At 39.4% G+C, this 13,896-nt stretch overlaps 1 protein-coding gene across 4 annotated transcripts in view; it reads right to left on the reverse strand.

Moving 5' to 3' along the window:
- The window catches only part of LOC102935239 (multidrug resistance-associated protein 1), a 54,026-nt gene that overhangs the window by 10,666 nt on the left and 29,464 nt on the right, over positions 1 to 13,896 (reverse strand). For all 4 annotated transcript variants that reach the window (XR_006287989.1, XM_027825214.3, XM_027825216.3 and 1 more), the window contains 8 exons: positions 12,335 to 12,511; positions 10,985 to 11,152; positions 9,176 to 9,362; positions 6,242 to 6,314; positions 5,625 to 5,685; positions 4,197 to 4,416; positions 3,469 to 3,623; positions 737 to 892 (listed from right to left, as the gene is read on the reverse strand). Coding sequence is in view for 3 of the 4 variants with exons in the window: in XM_027825214.3 (XP_027681015.2) it covers positions 737 to 892; positions 3,469 to 3,623; positions 4,197 to 4,416; positions 5,625 to 5,685; positions 6,242 to 6,314; positions 9,176 to 9,362; positions 10,985 to 11,152; positions 12,335 to 12,511 (1,197 nt within the window). In the remaining variant the exon portion in view is untranslated. The remainder of the gene's footprint in view (positions 1 to 736; positions 893 to 3,468; positions 3,624 to 4,196; positions 4,417 to 5,624; positions 5,686 to 6,241; positions 6,315 to 9,175; positions 9,363 to 10,984; positions 11,153 to 12,334; positions 12,512 to 13,896) is intronic.

Raw genomic sequence — 13,896 nt, forward strand, 5'->3', positions numbered from 1 at the left:
AAACTGTGTATTTGTGTCTCCAGAGATAACATGCTTGTTAACAGCAAAAATGTTTTAAAATAAATAAATAATATATAGATGTGAGAAATAACAGACCTCAACCCTATTGTCCCTCTGCAAATTTGTGTACACAGAGTTAGTCCCTTACCTCTCTCTAAAAGTGCAAAGTTTCATAAAGATCAATGAATAGAAGATTGTTGGGGGCGGAATAGACCCTTCATTGATTTGAGATCTACTATACCATTCTCTTACTAGAGGGAAAACCTATAATGGCAGCAGGCCATAAAAGAGACCCAGTTTGGGTCTCATCTATCTCTGAGTTGTGAAGAATATGTATTAAGGTTGTAACAACCAACAAGAATGCACTTTTATGTAGACATCCATGATTAAATCGAGTCTTCCTGACTAGTGATTTAAATCAAATCCACCCTGGGCATTACTGTAGGAAACAGTCAAAATGTATTTGACTACTCTGTATACTTGAGAGAAGCCGGAGGATATTTTTAGGAGTCAGCTTTAAAAAGTGTGTGTGTGGGCAGGGAGGCGAAGATTTGGGTGGCAGAATACTAAAATATAAGTTTCTTAGGTTTCTACTTTGGCTTTTCAGGCAAGATTTGAAATTTACACCCAACTGTTTTAAACAATGCTTAATGATGATTTTGTTTTAGTCTCTCTCTCTCTCACACACACACATGGAAAATACATATCTCTTATTGTAAAAGTTTAAGCAACTTACTTGGATAATAAAATACAGGTATCCAAGGGGAATAACTACCAGTATGAAGAGAGGTGAAGCAGACATGATTACCAGAATGGTTCCAATAACATCTAGTGTACAGTTTAACCAGGTCCGTAAGTAGTAATGGAAGCGTAGATCAATGATAAACATGTCCTGTGATATTACACACAAAAATTAGTTTTAATGTCTCCTTACTAAAACTGTAGACATTTCTCAAGAAACTGTCCTTAGACTCTGAACTCCAACAACCCAAATCCTTTTACTGCAGCAAAAATTGTTGGGGGAAAAGTTCTGGTGACATACTGACATACGACAGACTAATTTAACATATTATAGTCTGTCTATTACTACAAATAGATAGAATTACTCACGTTTTCCCATCTGAACTTTGTTCAGTAGATGTTGTTAGAGGCTTGTTGCTAAAATATCAGACTGTTCCATAGTTGGTAAGTATACTCTAAAGCTTAACGCGCTAAACTGAACTGCCACAGAAATTCATAGTGGCAGCTATTGCTGCTCTCCCCTCTCAAAATACTATTAGGCAAGAGAAGGCATACGAGACTGGGAACCAGAAACCACGAATTCAACTCTCAACTTTTCTATTCACTCCTGTTATTTCTGTTCCTTTTATAATCTGTATTATTAATCAAGGCCTCATAACCCACTGAGAGGTTATAAAAGCTGGGAGCAAAACCCTGATTCTCAAAAGGCAGATCCAAGTCTCATTTACTTAGCCACACTGCCTCTCAGAAAGAAGCTACCAAATCTAAGTACATGGTTATGATGTCTGTTTCAGTGCAATATGCATCCTCCTTGGGTCCAGTCCACAGAAGATAGCAGCCTACCAGTAATTGCACATCATCCTTTAGCTCAAGTAGCAGATGTATATGGGCAGTGCTGAAGCTTGTGGGTTCAAACTATGTTTATGAGAGGAGCGGGCAGCATTATAGTTATATGAAATAGAATTCTTTTGTTTTTAAAAAAATGTAAGATGTTATATACAAAAAATAAAAATTACAAATGTTAAGGTTGCAAAGTCATGCACTCAAAAGTTAAGAAAGGTCATTCCCTGAGCACTGTCCATTCTGTGCATTGAAAGAGGTATTGGGTGGGGGTGGGGGATCCTAACTTTGAGAGCTTGAATTTCACACCTTAGTGTTCATTCAACATAGTTTGTCTGTAATCTTTTATATCAAGTAGCAATGCATTAGCAAGATATAAATATTATAATCTTTTAATATCAGTGGGACATTTCACTTCATATTCTTTATGAAAATATGCTTATGATATGAATGACATAACTGAGATATACTTTATGCCAGATGGCGCATGTAAGATATAATTGGAAAGGTTATGATTTACTGAATGTGATTATCCAATTTGTATGCCAGTATCATTTCTGTATCTGAAGTTAGGAATATTAACTATGTATCTGTATTTCAAAATGTGTTACTTTGGGTGTCACCCCCAACCAGCCCTTCAGGTACAACAATGGAAAAGCCAGACAGGGCTAATGGGCCATTAGCAGAGACAATGAACTGTGAAAGAGCTTAGTCTTCCTGTGGATGCTCCAGACAGCCTATGAGTAATGGTTGCCACAGCCCTGCAGAGACATGAGTCTGAGTCACCTGGTACTGGACCCACCCCTTGTAATGCCAGCGTTCTTCCACTTGGAGACAAAGGGTTCCCGCCATACACAAGAGCTATATAAGACAGGGGAGTGACATCATCATGTTTCTTCTCTGCCTCCGCACCCAGAGAGACACTGAAACATGCCTGGAAGCAAGAACTAAACTTGGGGGAGAAGGGTTAAGCCCAAGCTGGAAGGGCATCTAGCTTGTGGGTAATAATATCTGAAGTCTCAAGCTGCAGACCAGTGTAGCTACCTTTCAAGACTTTCTCTAATCTGCCTATAACAATATCTAGGGTGAGAAATTACTCTTTGTAACCAATTTCTTTAGTGAAACAAGCTTAGCTTGTGTGTTTTGTTTTATTTTCTTAATAATCTGCTTTGTTCTGTCTGTTATCTCTTATATTCACTTAAAATCCACCTTCTGTAGTTAATAAACTTATTTCTCATTTATAATATAACCCAGTTTATGCAATTCATAACTGGGGGGGGGAGGATAAGAGGCTGTGCATACCTTCCTCCACAGAGGGAGGAGGAGGATTTCAAAATTTACCTTTGGGTCTGCACTCCAAGGGAGGTGGACACCTGAGTGCTGGGGCAAGTCCCTTAAGATGAGCCTTCCCAGAACTGATCTGAGTGTCTGTTTCATTCTGCAGTTGGGTGTGGCCCTGCCTGTGTGTGCGCTGGAGGAGACTTAATAGCCTGGCTCAGCAAGACAGGTAAAAGGGGCGCCGAAGCTAGCAAAACAGGCGGACTCAGTGGTATCTCAGCACATCAAATGGCATACTAAGGGGGTAACCTGTCACAACCAGACTGAGCTCAACTCAGCTTAACACCTCTAGTTTGCAGGACTGTGCTCTGAGGTATGCACGCCTAGTGACCATGGACAATAACAATATTAAAGGGCTTCAGTTGATCATAGCTACTGGTGGTTTTTGCAGGAAAGTATTCTATGGCATTTGCATAGGCTTCTTTCTATACTGAAACTGATGTCTAGCATCTGGTATTATTCTTTGATTTTTAAAAGCATTAGATGGCATTAAAGTTGTAGTTCTTTGCAGTACATTTTCTAAAAAATGTGGACATGTTTTTCCTTTACCTTTGTGAATCTATTGATGATCTGACCTACTGGATTAGTTTCAAAGTACTGGAGGGGAAGGTGCAGCACGTTGGCTAACATGTGATTATGCAATGTCCGAGAAGCACAGAGGGATCCCCGAGTAAGCACATATGCACCATAGCAGACCAGAAGACCTTAAGAATGAATGAATACATAAATAAATAAAACAATGACTGGTGGTTTTTTTCCTCTTCTAAACGGATTACACTTCAGCCTGGTAGGCCCACTATAAAGTTTTGTTTTACGTACGCATCTATTCACATCTTACCCCTTCATAAGCAAGTCTAGCCTACCATTAGCAAGTGCGTGTGATTCCTGTTAACACTAGCTGTGACATGGACACTGACATCTAACCCCACAAAAAATAGTAACACCTCATTAGCTAAAATGTGCACTTGTTCATACAACATTGACTTAGTTCCAAGGACAGCCATTTTACAAATTAGTCTAATCTGCCTTTTCAATAATTCCTTCACTTTACAGCTCCCTAGCTTGATCCTTTCTCCCTGCCACTCCCCTCGACCAAATGTGAAGTGATTCTATTCTGCTGCTATACACACCTCTGATTACAGAATGACCAATATAGTTTGTCTTTGTATTACCCCAATCTCCAGTCTCCATTACAGATTTAACAGAATGTAAAAGAACCCCAGGCAACTAAGCTTTGCAAATACAGAGAAAATAAAGTCTTCTATGCTTAGGCTTACCTTGTATGAATCCCAAAAGCCCATAGATACCCAGTTTGTTGTTTCTTAAGTGTTTCCACTCTGTGTGATCCTTATTTTTTTCTTCTTCTGCTGACCAGGTGCTAAGCCACAGATTTTGTCCTACGGCTACTGCATTTTGTCCCAGGTAAGCTGCTAGGGTTAGCCACACCCATAGCCATCCAAATGCTTGCAGGTATTTCAAAATAACTGACATTGACATCTAAATACAAGAAAAGCACAGGAGTTACTAAAAAATGTCACCGTGAAAGACAAATTACAGTAAATGAACTGAATATACTAATTTCTTCAGACATTCATATAAATAATGAAATCTAATAATTTAATCACATGCAGTCATATTTTGGATCTCCAAAAATCTATTTTCCCCAGAAATAATTTTCCCCCTTATAATACAAATTTGTCAGCTGTACAGGGTGGGATACTTTTAATATATGCTACACACAACATTAAAAAGAACATTAAGATTACAAACTCAAGCCTAAAAATGTTAGGAAATGCCAGAATTAAGGTTGCTTAAGCACCTACAACTTGCCCCCTTTCTTCAAATGAATTACAGTACAATAATTAATTACATGATCACATACTACTCTTTTCAATAGGACCCTAGTCTCATTCAGGTGCACAGGATCGATGATGCTCACTTAATAAGCAATTATTCATTATTTGTTTTCGCTTCACTAAACAATATGTGCTGTTGACCTTATTTACTTCATGCTATTCAAACCCTGCTCTGAATACAGAATTATGAATTTTTCTCATGGTCTTTCCTATAATGCTCGTCACTACAGTATCTGAGTACTACACAAATATTTATTAATTAATTTTGATGACACTAAGGGCATCATCTCCATTTTACAGACTGAAAGCTGAGGCACAGTAAGATTCAGCTCAAAAGCATCCAATCATTTTCTGTGCCTAATTTGAGACATCTCAGACCTGATTTTCCAGACTACTTAACATGATTTTCAGAGGCTTATAACTTGACCAAATATGGGCAGATTTTCACAGTGATCGCAAAAAGCAAATCCCTGACACAATGGCCACCCTCTTGCCAAATTTCAAGCCCCGGCTCCAAAACATGGAGGCATTAGAACTTTTCAAAGAAGGGGTCACCAGAATTATTTTTAACACAGGCAAAACATGTTTTTCTCTAGCGCTGAGCTCAGAAACAGCTGAACTATTTGGCTGAATTTTTCCAAAAATATTCACCTTGAGGCAGGCACCTAGCATGAAAAATTTCAGCCCAAATGGTTAATGTTTGGCAAAGCTATCAAAAACTGAAAACTGGGTCTTATAATGGGCAATGTCAGGAAATCTTAATCGGTGGCGCTACCAGCCCTGCCTATAATTACTTTAATACATTACATGTATATAGAAAACTACAAAGGTAATTTAGCTAATGCTTACACTGCCAGTAGCAACATTTTCTTTCTTCATTGAGAATGCTTTGGTTTGTTCAAAGGAAGAACTAAAAATAACAATTTTAAATGCATTTTAATCATAAATATGAAGTTAAACATCAAGAAAAACACATACACAGAATTAATCTTGAACAAAAAACAGTGAACTTAAAGGTCTGTGAATTCCTCTTCCTTGAAAATGCCACAGTGTATTTCCTAGCCCTTCCTTTTTATCATTAAAATGTTAGCGTATCCAGATCCAATAACCACGATTGATGCAGGGTCCTAAGTGCACACAGTGCTTTACGAACTTGCAAATAGATATCCACCCCTAGGAATTTACTCAGCTATCAAACAGAATATAGAGGCAGTCTGATGTACACAAAAAAGCAAACCAAACCAATGTGAGAGAGCAGCATGAGTGCAAAGAAAAAACAAAGCCATATTCTTATGTTGTTTATGAACAGATGGAGTGGAGATGATGCAAGCAGCCCCTCCCCTAGCCCAGATTTGCACCCAAATCTTGCACTATGCACTCCCTAAGGCTGGACTAGTTCTGGTATCACATCAATTACCCTCCCCAAATCGGATCCTGGCTGTGTACTACTTGCTTTCAGTACTTACCTGTTCTTCTGCCCCTGGAGCTCTTTTTGAGGCAGAGTATTGCCTTTTTGACTCTCTCTCTTTAAAGAAGACACTATAGTGAAAAAATGGAAAATACTTTTTTCGAGTCTTTATAGTTTGTTCAGACAGCTGCAATAATTAAGAAGGGAGAAATAAAAAGGAGAGAATGCAGGTGAAGTGGAAGTGGGGCTGCTCTATAACTATGTATGAATACTGTATACTGACCTGGTTATTGGGATGTTTACTGTATGAATATGTTGGTTTAGATTAATAGCAGTATCAGAGTTCAGGGCCAGCTGCACTTTTGACCCCCTCTTTAGCCTGAGTGAACCTTTTCAGGTGACAGACCCGTACCTTCACGTCTCAAAGAATGCAATCCTGCAATTCTTCCACTTTCAGAATAGGTTCCCAGGGTGCAACACCCCTGTGTACTAACCCTAGTTACTCAGCAGACCCAGCTGTGTTCAACTGCCTACAAGCCCTGTGCACTTCAGGATCCCTGTGACCAGTAGGTGAATACAGTGACTCCGAATAGCCTTTTCAAAACAGAAGTATTGTTTAATCCCAATAGTAGGAACAAAGCATAAACAGAGAAATGGGGTTTTAACACAACAGATGGTCTACACATATATCTATTTTACCTAAAGGCATAAGCAGGACTATCTTAACCCAGACACCCTAACCTCTGAGGACTAGGATTCAGTCTGGTCCCTGGCAGATTGCCTCTCCCCTCAGTTCTTCAGGGACTGTCCTTTTATCCACGCCAAAGTTGGGTGGATCCCCTGTCCTGAGGCTGCTAACTGGTCTGTTCAACTCAGCATGGCCAGAGGTAAAATCTGAAAGCAAATAACACCTGCATTGTCCTTTAAGTATCACTGTATGGGACTATCTGAAGCTATTGTCCATTTTCCTGCATATGCGCCGTTGACCCCTTGTAATCATGACAGAAAATGACATAACAATCTAACAGACCATACAATATTAATGAAATATAACAGCAGATCACATATCATTCACAAGCAGGCTGCAGGGAAAACAAGCAGGAAGCAGAACAATGGCATTAGAAAGTTACCTTTCTACCAACACTTAAGAGACGATGCAAGAGCCATTCACTTTGATGTCCTACCTCCTGCCCCCCACTAAGTCAACTGAACTAGTTTGTCAAAAAGGGTCAAACTTGGGAACATATGACTGAACTAGATGGAAAACGACACATTCCTTCAAGCAGGGGGAGACACAGTTAGAGGGAAACAGACTGACACCAAGACCGCAACAGTTAGTGGGAACTGGTAAAGTGAGGCCTGCCTACTTGGCAAACCTCTAGGTGTGTGTGTGTGTGTATATATATATATACACACACACACACACACACACTATACACACATATATACACACACACACAGACAGATGTAATATATATATGAAATTAATATGTCTGTATATCTATTTGTATATTCTATCTCTGTAATATATAGTAGCTGTTTTTTAAAGTTTGTGTGTTAATTATCTTTACTTACAGTTGTCAAGAGTGTCCCCTTTGAAGTTTGGCAATAATCTCTCTGTTGAATCTGGCCTATTTCATTATGCAAAAATTGATTTGCTTCCATCCCACTATTTTTCATAAATATATGATTACCCATAGAGGCCTTGCTAACCAAAAAACATGTCAATTTACACAGTAGCAGCATCATTTGCAATCTGAGAATACATTGTTTAACTAGTTTCAGAGTAGCAGCCGTGTTAGCATAAGCTTTCGTGGGCTACAGCCCACTTCATCGGATGCATAGAATGGAACATATAGTAAGAAGATATATATATAGATATATATATATACACATACAGAGAAGGTGGAAGTTGCCATACAAACGGTGAGAAGCTAATTAATTAAGATGAGCTATTATCAGCAGGAGAAAAAAACTTTTGTAGTGATAATCAAGATGGCCCATTTAGACAGTTGACAAGAAGGTGTGAGGATACTTAACATGGGGAAATAGATTCAATATGTGTAATGACCCAGCCACTCCCAGTCTCTATTCAAACCCAAGTTAACGGTACCTAGTTTGCATATTAATGCAAGCTCAGGAGTTTCTCGTTGGAGTCTGTTTTTGAGGCTTTTCTATTGCAATATTGCCACCCTTAAATCTTTTACTACTATACAGAAATAGGAGATACAAAAGAAGGAATTGTTTGTTTCTCAGCACTAGAGCAATACATTAAAAAAACCAAACAAACAATAAATTCAGAAACTTTCCACGTGAAATGTTTCCCAGCAACACCGAAAGAGCTGTCAGCTAGATAAAATGTTAAGCCTAAACACCCCTCTGAAAAGTGCAGGACACTTTCTTTGTATATTTGTGAGAGGAAGAGAAATGCTCTCAGGTTGACAATTCCTATGCCATACTTCTCCATAACATGTTCCACAAACTTATGGAAATGGAGGGGAGTTTCTAATGTAACACCATGTAGATTGGTGATGTACCAGCAGGTATTACTGTAATAACTAAAAATGACTATAAAAGTCAGAATTATTGAAGTGTCAGATACACCAAAATGAATCTTTGACTAAAGTCAATTAGGAGTTAACAGGACAAAAAAGCATAAGCAGAAAAATCATGAAACTATGTGGCAGTTTCCTGTTCCAGGAATTACTTATATTCACACAGGGCCTGGTCACAGGAGGGCCTTTAGGTGCCTGAAGTCAATGACTTACTATTCCAATAATGCCTGAATTTTATTCCAGTTTATAACTTGGAATCTCAGTATCTAGACCTGCCTGAATTCAAACAAGTGATAGAAAGGTGAAAGGCTTCTTTTACCAAATCCTTGTGCTATTCAATCCCCTAAAGGAAAAATATTTTCTTAGCAATCGATGTAGAAAGGTAAAACTAGGTTTTCGGAAAACATGGTATATTAAAAAATACTATATGTGCTCACTTTTCATTTGAGGTGTTTCTTCACTTTTATTTTCTGCACTGAAGACTTGAAGGAGCTCAGCAAAGTTAGCTCTTTCTGAGAGCAGCTCTTGGTAGGTCCCCATGTGCGCTATCCTGCCATCTTCCATTACAATTATAACGTCTGTCTGAGGCAGGAGTGTCAGGTTATGGGTCACTAAAATACGCGTCTGAAAAACACAAAACGTTTTATTTTTTACCATATGAAAATGAACTGTGTACTAACAGTACAAGGGAGTTTTTAAAAAAGGAGAGTTGCATATGGAATTGTCTTAGGAATTTATCTAGCTGCTTCTTTAAAGCAACCAAATAGATTTGAAGAAATTGTTACCATTGTTACATATTACAATAAACTAAGTAATGATCAAAGTACACATTATTATATTGCTGTTGCACACATGGTTCTTAAGGCATGTTGTATCAGCCTTACAAATAAAAATACTTTAGAATTAGCGAAGTGCTCATTTTTAATGATAACAGAAGATCATGAAAGCTCAAGTTTCTTGGTAAGAGTCCCTCTAAATACAACCTAGTACCATATCTATGTTGATAGCAGTCCTGTTCATCTTGTTTAGGCATCTGTCACTACTAGTGTTTTCAGTACTGGAACCTCCTTTTTCAGGTGTTTATTACCAATAAAGCAGATGAAGAAGAGGAGGTTAAGAGGGAAGTAAAAAGAGGAACATCTCCACTTCCACCAATCCATGAATTCCATAGGCACTAGCTAGCAGTAAATAATCTGCATAAATCAGTAATATTGAGGAAAGTTACTTTTCACCAAGATATTTGAATCTTTAACAAATTTTAGATGAGAAAACTCCATCCCCTGCCCACTCTTCCTCAGGGATTCCTTTGGTCACCAGAAAACCTTTTTGCCACTAACATTGGCTGCAACTTCCTATCAAGTACATTTGGAAGTTGAATCTAAACAAATTCAAACTGGAAATAAGGTGCAGTTTTTAATGGGGACAGGTGGGGGTATAACTAACCACGGGAACAACTTCCCAAGAGTTGTGGTGGATTCTCCATCATGAGCAGTTTTTTTAAAAGATATGTTGTAATTCAAATAGGAATTTTGGGGAAGTTCTATGGCCTGTGTCTGATGCAGGATAACTAGATGATCGCAGTGGGTCCTTCTGGCCTTAGAACCTGTGAACCTTCGGCCCCCCTTTCAGCCAGGTGAAGGATCAATGGTGACCACAAGGCCCTTCCTCCCTCCTCACAGATAGAATCCATGGCACTCTTAAAATCTCTGTCAGCTAACGAGCAAGGGCCAAGTTGGAAGCCCAAATATTATATGACTCTCTGAGACTATATGGGTACATCTGTACTGCAATAAAAGACCCTCTTTGGCCGGTCAGCTGACTCGGGCTCACGGGGCTAAAAACTGCAGTGAAGACATTCGGGCTCAGGCTGGAGGCCAAGCTCTGAAACCACACAAGAAAGATGGGGCTCAGAGCCTGGGCTCCAGCCCCAGCCCAAACTTCTACACTGTGCTTTTTAGCCCTGAGGCCCGCAAGCCTGAGTCAGTTGCCCTGGATTCTGAAACTCGGTGCCACAGGTTTTTTATTGCAGCGTAGTTGTACCCTTTCAGACTTCCAGGTCAGTCCAGGTTAAGTGTTAATTGTGTCTGTGTTCATAAGACTGCTTGATATGATTCAAATAGAATAATCAGCAGGGCTTCTTATTTAACAAGGTGCTCCCTCTTTTTACCATATATAACAAGTCCACTCAGACACGATTGAAGATTTTCAATTTGCCTGTTGTACTATGTGAAGACTGATTTATTTACCTTGTTTTTTAAGAGCCCTGAGGGCCCAATCAACTTCTCAAAAAGATGCTTTCCAACATGTACATCTACAGCAGACAAGGGGTCATCCAGAAGATATAGGTCAGCATTGCTGTAAACAGCTCTAGCCAGACTCACTCTCTGCTTCTGCCCCACACTTATATTCACTCCCTAGGAAAATAAAAGCAATATTAGATCAAACCAGTCAAAAGAGATACACATGATTTACTAAAAAAGAAAAGGAGTACTTGTGGCACCTTAGAGACTAACATATTTATTTGAGCATAAGCTTTCGTGAGCTACAGCTCACATCATCGGATGGAAGGTACTATCATTCTCAAGCAGCATGTCTAGCTCCTATCAGTTACACTATACCACTAAGTGAAAATAGACTGTGTAAATCACTTCAAGAGGAGATACCACATATGAAACATATTTGTGGTAGTTTTAATATATGTATATAATTTATTTTCCATTCTTCTTGAAGGTTATAGGGTTAAAAGTAATTGTTTACAGCTTAAAACTGCTGTTGTAAGTCAACCATAGAGCATGAAAGTAGGGACACAGCTTTACTTCAAAAGAGGAACTCTTTGGAAGTGGCTATAAATCCCCTTAGAGTTTTACAAATGTCCACTTAGCTTTAATTGAAAGAGTTTACAATTAAACTTTTCCATTCTAGTTCTCTCACTAACTTCTATACAGGAGCTCTAGCAAACTCCCAAGCTTAGGACTAGAAAAGGATATGGATGTATTTTATACAGTACATCTCCTTTGTGACAAACATACGTAACCTTTGAAAAAACAAGAGTGATTTGTGATAGGCGAAGTATCCGCGTGTTTGCGCACGAGCTGGGAAAAGGGGTAGAGAGGGGAGAGTAATATTATGGACAAGGGAGGGGGGTTTTCAGAAGCAACCAGCATTGGCCTAACTCTGTTCCCACTGATTTCATTTGGGGCAGAGTTAGGCCTTTCTAGTATTTTTCATGTTTAATGTCAATTAAACTACGTCTACACTAGAGAGGTTGCAGCGGCACAGCTGTAAGATCTCTCATGTAGTCTCTCTATGCTGAGGGGAGAGAGCTCTCCGTCAACACAATTAATCCACCCTCAACATGTGGCAGTAGTTATGTTGGCAGGAGAAGCTCTCCTGCCGCCATAGCGCTGCGCACACTAGTGCTTATGCTGGCGTAATTTATGTCACTCAGGAGAGTGGAATATTCACACCACTAAGTGACATAAATTTTGCTGAAGGAAATGTAGTGTAGACATAGCCTTAGCAAACTAAATGCATTTGGAAGACATTGTGAACTACAGCTCAGCTGAGTGACTGCATGTGATTTTTCAAGTTCTCACTCTTTCTCCAATCTCCGTTTGATCCCTATTTGGTAACTGCTCCAAATCTGGTAGTAGAGCGCAGGCTTCCAAAACCCTCTCATAATATGGCCTGTTCAGATCTGAGCCAAAGAGAATATTTTCTTGCAAAATGGAATTCTGCATCCAGGCCTGCTGGGAAACATAAGCCACTGAACCCTAAATAAAGAGAAAAGACAACACTCTCATTTGGACAGTTCTACATGTGGTAAGATAGCATTTTAAGAACATCTGCTGTTCAAATTATATTTCAAAGTAAAGTCATTGGTTATTACTTCTAAAACATTAGCATAGTCAAACTGTTAGAATTCTAAAAAGTCAAATGTTCCAAACCAAGCTGTTGAAGCTACTGGCTGAAATACTGTGCATGTTATGAGGGCATGTGCACACTATACTCTGTCACCCTTACACGCATTGAGTAAAATCTTACTCATTGAGTAGCCTCATTGAGAGCAATAGGACTTCTTGCATACTAAGGTATTACTCAGTGCACCTAAAGGTAGCAAAACTGGACCACGTAGTTAGTACATGGCAAATATAGGAAGATTATATTTTGGTTTAATTTGCAGTTTTTAATGTAAAGCCAGTTTTGAAGCATTGCTCAATTAGAATAACAAGGTGAAGTACTGCTTAATTCTGGAAACTCCTGTGGTTAGTTACACACTGCCTTTATGTACCACTGATGATCCAGCTAGATAAAAATGTCAACACTAGAAACTAACATGGTTTTATGGGACAGGAGTGATGATTTTAAGAGCTCCTGACTACATGATCAGAGTGGATCCTTCTGACTTAAATGCATAAATCTATGAACATCTATTAATTTTATTAAGAAATATGATGAGATTCATTGACATCATCCTCCAGCCAATGAATCCATACTAACTCTTCAGTAGCTTACTCTATATCAGGAATCGGCAACCTTTGGCACGCGGCTCATCAGGGAAATCCGCTGACGGGCCAGGCTGGTTTGTTTACCTGCCATATCTGCAGGTTCGGCCGATTGCAGCTCCCACTGGCAGCGGTTCGCCGTTCCAGGCTAAAGGGGGCTGCGGGAAGCAGCAGCCCCCACATCCCTCAGCCCACGCCACTTCCTGCAGCCCCCATTGGCCTGGAATGGCGAACCGCAGTCAGTGGGAGCTGCGATAGGCCAAACCTGCGGACGCTGCAGGTAAACAAACCGTCCTGGGCAGCCAGCGGATTTCCCTGATGGGCACGTGCCAAAAGCTGCCAATCCCTGCTCTATATAGTTCCCTGTCCCAAAGAGGCCCCCCCTCACTTTTGTTGTTGTTGTTTTTTATTTCCACTAAAATGAACTAAATTGATTCGCTTGCTGTAAATTAGCAAGAGACTTCAGACCCCTCTTTATTTAAACATTAGTGAAAGGCAATATGGTCTAGCGGATTTACATAGGAATGGAAGAAAGGGACTAACAAATTCTAATCTTACTCCAAAGTGACTCAAACTCAGGAGTTACTTGACAACTCTGTATTTATCAGTATTATGGTGATTGGTTAATCTATTTACAGTGTTTGGTATGATAA

The sequence above is a fragment of the Chelonia mydas genome, chromosome 1, assembly GCF_015237465.2.
Source record: "Chelonia mydas isolate rCheMyd1 chromosome 1, rCheMyd1.pri.v2, whole genome shotgun sequence".
NCBI classification, from domain to species: Eukaryota; Metazoa; Chordata; order Testudines; family Cheloniidae; genus Chelonia; species Chelonia mydas.